The sequence below is a fragment of the Schistosoma mansoni genome, chromosome 3 (genome assembly GCF_000237925.1).
Source record: "Schistosoma mansoni strain Puerto Rico chromosome 3, complete genome".
Classification (NCBI taxonomy): Eukaryota; Metazoa; Platyhelminthes; class Trematoda; order Strigeidida; family Schistosomatidae; genus Schistosoma; species Schistosoma mansoni.
This window is the reverse complement of record NC_031497.1, coordinates 1,162,457-1,177,361: the sequence shown is the minus strand read 5'-3', so window position 1 is coordinate 1,177,361 and position 14,905 is coordinate 1,162,457. Positions and strand designations below refer to the sequence as shown.

The 14,905-nt window shown below is 35.7% G+C and overlaps 1 protein-coding gene across 1 annotated transcript in view; it reads left to right on the top strand.

The window, feature by feature from the left end:
* Smp_150480 (putative single-stranded DNA-binding protein mssp-1) overlaps positions 1 to 5,971 on the top strand; it is a gene marked incomplete at its 5' end in the record, with an annotated part of 28,456 nt that extends 22,485 nt beyond the window's left edge. Inside the window, 3 exons of the mRNA XM_018798845.1 lie at positions 831 to 1,647; positions 3,726 to 4,387; positions 5,927 to 5,971. Of these exons, the coding sequence (XP_018650693.1) occupies positions 831 to 1,647; positions 3,726 to 4,377 (1,469 nt within the window). The 3' untranslated portion in view covers positions 4,378 to 4,387; positions 5,927 to 5,971. The remainder of the gene's footprint in view (positions 1 to 830; positions 1,648 to 3,725; positions 4,388 to 5,926) is intronic.
* Positions 5,972 to 14,905: the final 8,934 nt, after the last annotated feature.

Below are 14,905 nucleotides of genomic sequence, written 5' to 3'. Positions count from 1 at the left end.
TAAGGTTAGGAATTAGATTTAAGGTTTTTATCACGAACTGACATCAGATATAATGCCAAAACGCAATTTTGCCAAATGAATGAATTAATTTCACGCCAAAATCCAAGACCTGTTATCTTATATCTGATTGATTCGTCCATAAATTAGTCTCGCCAAATATTTTCATCGGTAATATTTTTATTTATTTATTTAAATACAAATATTGGTACAAAAAAGCACCAGATAAATATGCGCCGCACAAATCTCATTCGATTTGTGTGAGAGCTGTGATACTGCCCAGGTGCCCAGACTGAAGCAGGTGGTTTTCTTCGGGGGCCACACTCGGAGCCTTTGACCTAAAGGTCTGATCCACAAGGCAGTGGAGCATTGTGAGGAGATGCAGTCTCATGGTAGCCGGCGACCAACGATTGATTCATATGCCATTTGTTCCCTCAGGATACTGGAGCCCATGTGCACCATTGGTTTGGAATCAGGATTTTCCAACTCCCCTAGGTGGACTTTCCGTGCCCACCAACCCGGTTAAAGCGCCGGCCATTCGCTTTTCGTCCTCTCAATTTCGTAAACAACACCTACGATACGAGAAGGTAGTGAGTAGGACTTCCCTGACAGAGGCTATATACGCGTGGCCATATGAGAGCATTTCGAGAGGGGGAGCGGACTCTCCCCACCCTCGGCCGTACCAGAGCATTTGGGGGCCATCGGTAATATATCACTCAATATAGTAATTATAGTTGTAGTAGTACTTATTATAATTATTATACAAGTTTTTTATAAACATATACATTTACTGATTTACGTCCAGTCATATTCTCATTTATATTTATTTATAGGTGTTGGTTTTGTACGGTTTGTCAATGAACAAGATGCAGTGAATGCTTTAGAATCTTTAAAATTGCATCCACTCACTTTACCTGATTGTTCTGTTCCAGTTGAAGCAAAATTTGCTGATAAACATAATCCAGACACAAGAAGACGACGTTATCCTGTCACAGCGACGACTGCAGCAGCCGCGGCAGCCGCTGCTGCCGCCGCCGCTGCTTCAGCAACAATGATTGCTAATGTTAATTATAATAATCTATTGAATTGTCCTTTATATACAGCACCGAATGGTTTAACATTAACATCACATGATGCTTTAGCATCATTATTAAATACAGGTTTAGTTAGTCCATCGATTGTCAATAGCCAATTAGCAAATTTCTCCGCTTTACAACAAAAATCCACAACAGATTTTACATCACGTTTTAATTCTGAATTATTAAATGGTTTTATACAACCAACTAAATTTTCTAATGATTCGTCGAACAATACTACTTGTAATAATACTACTAACATTAATCATTATAATCATAACAATAGTATAAATAACAATAATACTAATAATGCTAATGGTTTAGTTACTGATTTCAATGGTGGCGGAACACGTGAATCAAATTTAGCTGCACTCGCAGCTGCTGCAGCCGCTGCGGCATCAACTATATTCTGTGGATCACCAACACCAAATAATTTCATGAATAATTGTCTACGTTCTAATCCTACTGTAAATGGTGCACCGAATTTAAACACTGGATTATTATCAGCTAATCAAATTGCTCTACTTGGTACACCGACTATTCCTTCTCCAGATACAAAATTATTTGATCCTAGGTAGGTTACTCAGTTAGTAAGTAGGTAAACAATTGTGTGTTTTTGTGTTCATTGTGAGTTCACTGTTTATTCCTGAATTCGCTTTTGTTATGTTTAAGTAAATATATATAGAAATATCAATTATTGGATGGGGACTCAGTAATCTGAAGATTAGTTGCTTGCCTCGAGACCTTAGGGTAGTAGGTTCGATCTGTGGAGAAATCATAAAATTCAATTGTTACTAAGGAGGGCCATATTAAAATCAAATAATTATACAGTGTTTCGCAGTCTGAAACGACCTTTTACGTCAACTAAGCGGATCCAAACCAGGTAGTCTGCACTCATAAATACTCCTTAGTCCAACAGTCAGTTACTTCATCGACTGATGCCACATTTTTATACAGCCATCCTTAGCTTTCTTTCAACGTAATCCTACACCAGCAAACGCAGTGTATCGGAGTAAAAGGTGTTTGGACAGCGTAGTATTTACCCTTCATCTACACGAAATAACTCAGTTTCGAGTTGTTTTACTCCAATGGGGATTCGAAGGTTCTATTTTTAACTCCACTGTCTATTTGGTCGTTGTGAATACACAGTGTTAACCACTAAGATGATCACAAATTCAGATCACGTTCAATCTGTTTGATCTGCTTTATAACATTTATACTCGTATTGTATAATTGCATATTTGTTATCATATACAGTTATTCACGTCTATGTATACAAGGAACAACAGCCTAATGGTTTAAAAATTTAGTCATGAATTCACAGCTTTAAATCTCACTTCACCTAAACTGATAAGGGCCATCTGGGCAAAATAACTGTCCCTGAATTACACTTACACAAGGAGAGGGGAAACATTGTAAATCAGAGTTGAATAAATGAATATATACTTGGTGCATGAGTTTAGTAAGTAACACGACCAATTACGTTCGTAGAACATTGACCTCATTTAGGTTGTCATAAAAAAAGAAAGTAATGGGCAACTCTTTCGTCCTCCCAATGTACTCCTTAGAATTGACCATTCATAAGTCCTCTAGAGATCGAACTCAAAAACATCATGTCCTGTAGTACGGTGATGCAACTGTTCATTCGTTTTGAGTTTTTAAAAATACCCTGAGATCAGTCTGTGACGGATACAACCTTCAAATCAAGTCAATCCCTATACAAAGATTCTTATCAACTGGTCTTATTAAACACATATTCATGTGTTTGTTAGTGGTGGACTTCTAAATTGTCTAGGGACAACTTGTATCCTGTAAACTTCCGTGATAGCGAATATCAGACAAATATCACTGATGGCGATATATGATGGGTACTTAATATTGTGAATTAGCTGAAGTTGGGAAATGTGAATCACTGAATGTTACTTTAAGTAGTTTAAATGTTGTGCTCTTGTAGCAAGACCTAAAGTTTATGAGTTCCATCCCTAGTGCATTAATAGTTATTTACTATTGTGAATTCGCACACTGAAACAAAACAGCTGTTCACTGTTACTCGGATTTCAGTGATTCCGTTATGTTGTGCCGTCCTCTGAGTCTGTTATTAATACAAAAGCTTCCTCTTCGTGATCCCAACCTGCCACATAAGTGAGAAAATCAACATTGAGTAGGAAGCTTGCATTAGATAAATCAAATCAAAGATACTTGTACAACTATTTCATAAATATTTGACCATTTTCCTCTGAAAATTAAGCCACCTTTTGAACTAATAGCTTATGTCGATTTACTCAGAAAATGAAACGAAATCTTGACCAATAACGTCCGTCCATCATCATCTTACATAATGCAGTCATAAACTGATATACCCGATTGACTCATCGCATCAGACTGACAATGTTCCATAACACTATACTATCTTCAAATTGAACAACTGTTAAAAATCTTTAATGCCCGGAAAAGAATCCATTATGTCTTGGATTTGTGTATGAACGCTGCTGAAGAGTCCAATACCAAGACCAAACAGATGTTTAATGCTCCCTGATTTCCAACCATTATCTAACTAAATTTATTCCACGATGTAAACTATAAAAACCCTTCAATTTTTTTGTTTTGTTGTACATTAATTATCTTGTCACTTTGTTTTAACCTAATAACCAGTTTATATGGATGTTCATTATACGGGACTGATTACTTTCGCCCACAACAGCAATCTCATCAGCATGCACAGCAGCAACAGCAACAACAACAGTCCCATCAACAATCGCAAAAACAACAACAACACTTACTCTCCGTTGCTATGGCAGCCATGGCCAATCCGGCTTTACAAGGATGTGTTTATCCAACAACAGCTGATCTAAATACTACTTTCAATGCCACTTATCATAATTTTTTGAATTCACACAATTCAACAACTATTCCAATACAAACTGATCCAATTGGTAATTGTTTAACTGGTACACCAGAGAATATTACTCTGAATGGTACGATTTATGCTAATCATCCTCATCAATCCCAACAACAACAAACACAACAACAAAGTAATTTACTTCCGTCAACACCAATTCCAGGTTCCATAACACATATTCCTGATGCATTGAATAATAGTTCTAGACCAGAGAGTGGATTATATCAATGGTTAATACCAAGCCATTTACTTAAAACCAACAGTAATAATAATAGTAATGCCAATAATAATACTAATAATGATTGTCATGTGACAATACCGGCTTCACCAGCGTTTTCATTGAATCCTGCTAATCATTTAATTGGATTAGATAAAGCTAATCGACATGTGCAAATGTTATTATAATCATTAAGAAGTGAGTCTAGTCCTTTTTTCTCAAGTGTCAATAGTACGGTACAATAGGTATATCCAGCTGACGAGTCCCAAATACGACGAAAAGCCCGTCCGGGATTCCATTGCTACCCACTATCCATCTTTGCTTATAACGCTTGTGACCTACTGGCAATATCGATGTAATCCGCGTAGTATTCACATTTGCCAATAAGTGACTGACCAATTTCAATCCTAAACATCAATGGGAAGATTCAACACAACCAATACAAAATGAATTATCTTATAGTGTTGGATTTTGGCTTGAGTAGTGGAATTCAAGACTAAAAATTTCTTCTTAAATGATGCTCGTTAGATTTATGTATTTGAATCTCAGTGTTAATATTCACATTGAAACTTGAACTTAGTAATCAAGCGTTGCTATGCACTGAGCCAATGAATTCACACAGCTACTAACTTGTCCAATGGGCATTAACGTTTGTGTTTTTCATTGTTGATATTATGGACTGTAATTAATTAGTTTTTATCTGTATATATGTTCACCCTGGTCAAATTACTCAAATATAACCAGTTAGTTGATGAAGATTCAATAAAGTTGAATTATGTCTAGCCTCTTAGGCGGATGGATGTACCTGTATCTCAATGTTGATTTTCAGCCCAGTATTTATGCAGTGAATTATTTGTAAGCTGACATTAAATTTTATGATACCATTTCGTATTCAGTTAATTTCTTATGTGTGGATTACAATTAACTAGATACCTGTGTTTGGGGGTGGGGATAGACACAAAGCTTTTACCAGAGAAATAATTCAAATCATATAGGACAAGATGCACATACATACCTACAAGCTTATGTAAACACATGTAAACACAATTTCGTGGATTGGTTGAAGTTAGACACTAACACCGTTGGATGCCGACCGGCTAAGTGGTCTAGTGGTTAAGCGCTCGCGCACAAAACTGATAGGTCCTAGGTTCGAATCTCGCAGGTGGGATTATAGATGCGCACTTCTGAGGAGTCCCACAATAGAACGAGTTGGTCGTCCAGTGCTTCCAGGTTTTCCATGGTGGTCTAGTTTCAATTGACTCATGATCTCAACTCTATAAAATTACTAAAATCTCCACCAAACCACCTTCTGACGTATACAAACAATTAGACAATTTTTGAACACGTGTTCATCATGGTGATCAACTTACTGCACACACTTAATACATACAGACATGGGCTAGCTGTTTCAAAATTTTTCTTGTAGAAAATAAATTGCCATTTATTTCCAAGCTCTATTTTTATTTTAATTGAGATCATGAATAGATCAACGTTAGACCACCATTAGAAACCTAAAAGCATTAGACATCCGCTTCGTTCTAGTATGGTACTCCTCAGCAGTGCGAATTCACAACCTCGTACACGGGATTGGAATCTAAGACCTTTGATTTCACTCATGAACACGTAATCTCTAAATGATGATCTAACATTGATCGATTCATAATCTCAATCAGAAACTTAACAATCTCCTGAACCCCCATTCTGATAAATTTTTTCTTTATTTCCCTCTTTTCTTAGATATTCCGATTATATTACAAATCACTGAGTCAATAAACCAATCGAAAGTCTTTTTGGTTATTCAATTTCAAAAAAATTACATTGATATCATTCACTGTTCTTAAATGTACCTTTTCTTTCTCCTCTCTCTCTCTCGAGTGCGCGCTCTTTATCCTCATTGTTTGTTTACAATCATTATTTTTTGTTAAAAAAAACAACAACAACAACTAGTTTTATGTAACGAAAAAGTGAATGATTCATGCTCATATGTCTAAACAACCAAACAACTTACATACGTACTGCATGTGTAAAGTTTGTGTATGTGTGTGTGTATTGGAATGCATTTGCACACATGTAACTGATACACAAAATCAATCTTGTAATCAATGGCTTAACTAAACATGAAGCATTTTACAGTGTGTTTCTTTTTTTTCTTAGTTTGATTTCTTCTCTTTTTTTTTCTTTCTGTATGTTGATCTCTTCAAACTCTTCAAAGATGACTTTATTACCATTATTGTTATTAATTTCTTTCATTCATCAACGAAATCAATGATTTGTGTATGCGTGTGTGTCTGTGATGTTTTTTTTCTATTTAATCTGTTTGTTAATCAATCAATCAATCGATCAATCAATCAATCAATCCAATTGAGTTGGTGAAATATTAATCGATTATTTATTGATCAATCAATCAATTTGAACACTCGATTATTTTGTATGTTTGTGTATACGATACAATTTGTTGTTTATTCATTCACAATAATAATAATTGTTTTAATGATTTATTCATTTTGAACAATTTGCCTTTCAAGCCAACACACACACATACATACATACATACACATACATAAACACGTACACAGATTCAATGTGACCTCAAATGTTTAAATCATAACGGGATGGTGTTGAAAATTGGGAAATCAAGGTACACATCTGTTGTTTGTTTGTTTGTTTTTTAAAAAAAATGTTTTAATGAATTATTTTTTTCTAAAAAAAGAAAAACAACACCACCACCCCCACCACCAACAACAACAGTGATTTGGTTGTTAAGACAGCAACAACAACAACAAAATGGAACGATTTGTTTTTATTTGATTTTATTCAGTAGATATATTTTATCTGTTGTTATGACTGCCTTTATTGTATTGTATATTAATATAAATGAATCGAAGATATGCACATTTGCAGGAAGGGAGATCATTTTTGGAAAATGGTTAACCAAAAAATATATGTAGGAAATATTTTTCTGAAAAAAAAATCAAACTAAAAACACCTTTTTTTAATAAAAAGACCATATGGTGATGGTTTAAAGGTGAAACAATAGAATGGGATTGAATTGAGTAGGAGGGATTGGAAGGTACTTGATCTTTCTCGTTTTTTTTAAAGCGTCCATTCAAAAGGTGAAATCGTTGTTTATTTTTATTTTTTTTTTTGGGGGGGGGGAAATCTGCTTCTTCTATTAACTCCCTCTTGTACTCTTTGGTTTTGTGTAATAGATGACATTTTTTTTCTCTTTTTGTGAGTAAGATTATTTTTATCTTGTACATGTGTGCTTGTGTGCAAAAATGTGTATTTAAACAAAGGGAATAGACATATTGAAGAAATTTTTTTTAAGGAAGGAAAGTGGGAAATTTTCTGTGATCTGTTTTCCATATGTTTGTCTGTTTTTGTGACAAGGAAGGAGAGATCGAGAACGAGAGAGAGAGAGAAAGACGGAGGGAAATAACAGTGGAATTGAAATTACAAGAAATCCCTACTAATCTTTCACACAAATTGTTTGTTTGTCTTTTGTTTTCTTCTCATTTTTTTTGTTTTGTATTAGTTTATTGGAGATTATTGATAGACATTTAAATAAAACAAAATAATCTTTTATGAAATAATCTGTCTCTTATTACTATTGGTTAGTGTTATTTTCATTACTTTATTGCTCGTCTATTTCAAATCCCCCTTATTGGAGTCAGGGAGATATATATATATATTCAATATGACTGATCTTTAATGAATTTAACAATTACTAACTGACATATTAGTCAGATTCTCATTAAGAGTAAGGAAAAAGGGTTATATATTTTTTCTCTAGTTAAAGTCTGAGAGATCTGTTTATATTGAGGAGAAAATTTGTATGTAAAAAAATTGAAAGGGGTACCTTGATGTGATAGTTAAGCTTGTTCATCAGAGGACTTTCAATCAAGTTTTATTTGCTGAAATACTTGTTCTTCAGGCATTACAATCTCAGATAATTTGGTGAGAGAACAGTAATACCAAGAGCAGTAAACATATGGTCTGGGGGAAAAATCGTACAGTTAATTGTACTGGATGTTACGGCAGTAAGGTGTGATTAGTATTGTGATTAGTATTCTCTTCACTCAGCTTTGTAGTCTGAAACATAAAGACTGAGTTATTTGGGCTTCGATTAACCTCTTTTAGCACTGATATATTTACACTGACATATTACTTTTATAGTGAATCAAACTTTAATATTAGAGTTCATAAGTCAGTGTAAGCTAGGCCACCACTGAAAACGTGGGAACACTGGACGACCGTTTCGTCCCAGCATATGACTCTTCAGCATTGCGCACCCATGATTCCGCATACGGGACTCGAAGCCAAGACCTTCGGTCTCGTGTGCGAACGCTTAAACTCTAAACCAGTGAGCCAGAATCCAGTAGCGTTTATGTTTGACCTCAATCAAGTCATGATCTCGCGCAACCATTCATCCATTATCTGAAGTAGATACCTGTCTCTACCCGACACAGATTGAACTCCATTGGTTACGGCTTCATACTTTATTCATATAATTGCATGAGTTTTATAGCCTAGACAATTTACAGAATAGTGTGAAGTAGTTGTCTAGTTGTGACTGGTAGATTTGTGAAAGGATTTAGATATTGTGAGCCATCAGTTGTTCTTAGAGTACGCATTAACTTCAGTGTGGGCCTCATAGTTAGTTTGTGGGAAAAAGCAAGAGAAGAAATTTATGACATAGTTGTGTAGTTTAATTGCGAAGTTTCCATTGTTATTCTGAGCAAAGTTGTCAACGTATTTTATCTGAATCAAGTGTCACTATTATAAGCCCTGGTACGGCCGAAATTCAGGAGAGTCCGCTATCCCTCTGCCTCTGCCAGGGAAGTCCTACTCACTACCTTCTCGCACCACGGGTGTTGTTTACGAAATTGAGAGGACAAAAAGAGAATGTCCGGCTCTATAACCGGGTTGGTGGACACGGAAAGTCCACCTAAGGGAGTTGGAAAACCCTCATTCCAAACCAATGGTGCACATATGCTACAGTATCCTGAGAGAACAAATGGAGTATGAATCAATCGTCGGTCACTGACTACCATGGGACTGCATCTCCTCACCATGCTCCACTGCACTGCCTTGTGGATCAGACCTTTAGGTCAAAGGTTCCGGGTGTGGCCCCCAAATGAAACCACCTGCTTCAGTATGGGCGCCCGGGCAGTATCACAGCTCTCACACAAATCGAATGAGATTTGTGTAGCGCATATATATTTGGTTCCCCTTCGTACCAATATTTATTTGTTTAAATAAATAAATAAATGTACTTGTAAACCATGGAATGTAGAGTGTTCATTAAATCGGTTAGGCTAACTAAAAGAAAATAGGAGGATTACTTGTGTTCTTCAAATAAGGAGACATAAATAAATTACAATAAATCATAAAACCCTATTTGGTTATATATCATATGAAAGTAATTAGCAATGAATAAAAATAAACCATACATTATATTTTGATGAGAAATAAATCGTTTAAAATAAACAAAGTTTTAAAAAGTGACATACGTATAGAACCTGGGAAAAGGGATTAAAAGTAAATAACATCATAAGTAAAGGTATGAACAAAACATTGGAATATAAAGACCAATTATTTGAAGTTGGTAACTTATTACAACAAAGAATTACTACTAACGGTTACAATACATACTCTTCTGAAATGATTGATTATAGCCAACTTACTTTCCTTACTTACTTACTTACGTCTGTTACCCCTCGTCGAGGAGTATAGGCTGCTCACCAGCATTCTCCTTCCAACTCTGTCCTGGGAAATCCTTTCCAGTTCTTTCCAGTTGTTATTCATTCTTTTCATATCTGCTTTTATTTCCCAGAGTAATGTGTTTTTTGGCCTACCTCTTTTCCGCTTTCCTTCAGGATTTCAAGTTAGGGATTGCCTCGTGATGCAGTTTGGTGATTTCCTCAATTGTATGTCCGATCCACTTCCAACTTTTCCTAGTTTCCTCTTCAGCTGGAAGCTGGTTTGTCTTTTGCCATAAAACGCTGTTGCTGATAGTATCCGGTCAATGGATGTTGAGTATTTTGTGAAGACAGCTGTTTATAAATACTTGTACCTTCTTGACGGTGGTTGTAGTAGTTCTTCACGTTTCAGCTCCGTACAGTAGGACTGTCTTGACGTTCGTATTGAAGATTCTCACTTTGAAGTTAGTTGACAGTTGTTTTGAGCTCAATATGTTCTTCAATTGTAGAAATGCTGCCCTTGATTTTCCAATCCTCGCCTTTACATCTGCATCCGATCCTCCTTGTTTATCAACGATGCTTCTCAGGTACGTGAATGTTTCCACTTATTCGAGAGTTTCACCATCAAGTGTGATTGGGTTGTTGTTCTCCGTGTTGTATTTGAGAGTCTTGCTTTTTACTTTATGTATGTTGAGGCCTATTAATTATAGCCAAACTACTGTTTAATTACAAGTAGTATGATTTATATACATCAAAAGATGAAGAGTTGATGAGGTAACATAATTTATGATCTGAGAAGGAGATTCTTATTTCAAGAATGCTTTAATAATGAGTGCCAAAACCATAAGACCTAATTCTGATATCAAAAATTAACCTTCTGTAATTATCTTACATGTTGATTGGACGATTAGTTAGTATATAACTGAATAATCACTTAGTAGTAACAAATGTGATGCTTGTCTAGTCCTTTGTAGATGATTGAATTCTACCGATCAAGTCACAATGCGTTTACTAGTCTAAGTGACTCAGAATTTGACGTACTATTTTGGTATGTTGGGTGCTAGGAGGTAATCGACAGAAAATTCTAGACTTAAGTTTAGTCCAAATGGACACTTGTCAGTAATGAACGCCTGCAATTTCGAGGAAACGTATACTCCCTATGTGATTTGCTCCATATCACCTTTATTTGTAACCTGGGTTATTTGGGCTGGAACTGACTTCATGTATGAATGAGACATTTACAATCGACTGACTGATAGAATTCGTGTGACACTAAAGGATTAGACAAACATAACGTTGCTCACTACTCAATGATCAATTCATGTACATATATAAAACTGTCAGGGCGTTATTACAACTTGAAAAAATTCGTAGTGACGTCTCAGACTATGAAATTGAGTGATTTGGGTTTGTGGTGTCTCATACACACCCGAACAAATGTTTTCAAATAAGATATTATCTAAACGCTTATCAAATACTTTCATCCGATTTTTCCCTTTTTATTTTTCCAAACACTGATACTTTCAGAGGCACGCATTATCCTGGGGGGGGACATTATGTAGTGACCCATATAATCTTCAAACATAAACACTCAATAAGAATTTATAAGAATAACATGAATTATTATGACAAACTGTAACAAATTGTTATATATCATTTTTCGATCAATGAATGCTTAATAGTAACGTCATTGATTAAAGTGTGTCCATTCGTGTTTATCTCCATATGCTTGTATTACGACTTGTCTGGTTCCAAATGTATGCTCTTGTTAATTACTTAGTATTAACTTTAAAAACATGTTTTTACGTGTGTTTGGCATGTGTACGTCTGTGTACTAATTCATCTTGTTGATTATCTATCCTTTTGGTCACATTAATCATCGTCTATCATGGACTGTATTGACTTTTGGAACATGTAATATATTGGATAGGGTTTTACTTTCACGTTTATTTTCCCTGGTTTGTCCACCAAACAGAGCATATGAAACGTACATATCTGTTATATCCCCTGGTGAATTATGAATGGTAAATCTGAGGTCTATTGTGGACAAATGTAATATGCCTATTTCCTATTGTATAGTTGTTAAATAACCGACCTAATCGTATTCGTGTTCCTCTTATCACAACCTTTATTTTGACCTTTGAACTATTATTATTGATTACTTTCCCCCTATACACAGCCACATTGGCCAATTATTGTACAAATGTTATTTTTCTATTTTTTGGTATAATGTGGTCTGTTTGGTTAGTATATTAACCCAGTATGCTTGTGAATAATGATTCATATTGCCGAAGCTGTTATTTGTGTTCTGGACTTAACTGGCTGGGCTAGGCAGAAAGCAGGGCCGATACGCAATCAAGACTGCTCGTACGATTTCAAGTATCATTTGCGTCCGATCAATAAATTCGCTCCTCTCTAAATTGGCGTTCATATATTAAATTGGGCACTCATACGTTATAACAATATCAAAAACGTTTTTCCTATTTGATCTCATTAACTTGGTCTGTCGACGGAAGACATTAGAAGTTAAGTAGGTTATGCAGTTTGTTAGCATTCATTCATGTAGTCAAATCAAGATTCTACAGGCTTAAATCACATAGTGAGCACCAATTCTCTCAATATACAAGACAAGCCTTGTCTGTGGCTGCCAGCTAGTTAGATGCAATCAATACTGTAAACACTAACTGAATTTTCTCTAGCGAGTTTCGTTTGTAGCCTCCAAGAGATATTTATTTGCAATGTCTCACTTTGTTTGTTGTTTGGTGGTAGAATGTCATTGGAATGCTTTCAACTTGATATTTAGTGGTCACTGACGTCTAGCAGCTTAAGCACAAACTAATTATTTGTACCATAGTTAAAATAAATCACTGACGAATGTTTTAACCTATAGAAGAGCATCCTTTTACTAAAACATTTCAGGTATTTCTTTCCGATCATTTCTGAATGGGCCAGAACTTTCACAAACAGTGTCTCAACAGTTTCTTTTCATCATTCAACAGTAAATATGATTCTCTGAAATTAATTGACGTCTCTTATACTACTATTTTATGTCTGGAATACCCAACACTTGCAACATTGACTTCCTAACTAGCTTGTGGACCAACCAGCCCCTGTAACTTTGAATTTCCGACAAAATTATAAGGGGGATATACGACTGAAGAGATTTTTCCAGGATAATTCGGACTGGAAAGATCGAGTGTAATAAAAAGGATACACTGAAAACCCCTCAAAGCATTTTATTGAACAGCACTGTTACTTATTTATCCCTTTTCCCTGTCTTGTATTTTAACCTTAATTCAGGTCTCTTTTGACCATACTTTATGTTCCTCAGGCCCCTTGTCAGAGCTTTTATTATTTATTCGTGTTTAAAGATTTACCTTTTATGACCTGATATACTAATGCGTGTTGCCTGACTAAACTCAGGGTCACGGCGTGGTTCACTGTATGACTGTTAACCTTTGACTGTCTACTTGGAAATGTTTTCGGAGTGATTGTAAATAGAAGCCTGTTGGTAATATTTTTATTGATTTTCAGGTATCAAACTCTTGTTTATCAACTACCCCTTTCGTTGTTTAGCACGTTACTCTGTGTAAGAGTAACCTTTGACTGTATAGCATAGACTGTCCCGTTTGATGTATTCTGTACTTTTGATATAAATTATTCTCCTTCTCAAATTAGAACCGTTTAAATTGAACATAGAGTTTGTGTTTTGATATAATTTAATAAGAGTCACTCAAAAACACTTCGTACGCTATACAGAAGAGTGTAGTATGGTCTAATCGAATAAACTTTGGTTCGTTAGTTCTGCGTTCAGACTGGATGCTGTGATTTTGGTCGTTACATCAAGGTTTATTCGTATAATAGCCTTGAAATTCTGACAAGCCCACAGAAAGGTGATAAAGTTATTATGTGTGTGACAGATAAAAAGCGTTCAAGTCTTGAATTTCAGAATTTATTGGAACTTAACAAGAGCGTTAATTGGCTTACAGTATTTCAGGTGCTTTTGGACGTTTTTGAAACATTCTTTTGCGTTTTTTAACTTATATCTGTATACACAACCTTCGAACAATCAGTGGTTTATGATCACAGTGTAGACCATCAACGTTGATAGTCTCTATCTAATGATTGGAGGCCTACTCGAGTTACACAGGAACGGTGTGACGAACCAACTCCCTTCGAAGTCACACCTTGTGGTCAGCATCTAACATGGATTACCCCTTCGACGTATTAAAGTACAATGACCGCTTTGAAGACCGTATAACACAAGGGGCGTTATTATGGAAATATATTGGTAAGAATGAGTACGGAGAAGATAGCTAGACCATCACCGCATGCGCACGTTCATGGTATACGATTAACTGATGAACGTTTGTTGTCCCTGACCCTGACAGGGATCGACGATCTGTTCGATATTCAGTGACCCAACTGCGGGATGATTTGGTTAGGGCTCAGTGAAATTTCACTGCCCCAACAAGAGGCTTACAGGTACTTTTTTTAAATTGAGAATAGTGTAGCACCTAGCTTTCATATCAATAATTTAATATTTAATAAGGTTTATAAGTGTGCTATAAAGATGCATGAGAAGTCTGTACAAGCCTGTTATAGAACGGACCAGTATAAAGTCTACCATGTATGTCACAATCAACTGTGACATTGCAACCATATTGGTCATTTTGTACTCATTTATATGACTTACTACAGTTTTACATACATGTGCACGTTGCCACGACTATATTATTGGATTGAGTAAATGGATTATATAAATTTATACACTTCCGTCTTGCCTCCCGCGTTTGGTCTGCCAATATTGTGGGCCTAAACTACACAATTATCTCCTAATTTGATTTCCATTTTTGTAACAGTCGACAGCCGTAGACGCTATTACGTCTGAATAGTTTAGTAATCACATACGTATAGCAGGGTCACGAGTTGGAATCAGATTCGTCTAACATCATAGTCAATCTATCACAGTATCCTAGTACAAGTGCTTCAGAAAACTTCATATATCCCAAGT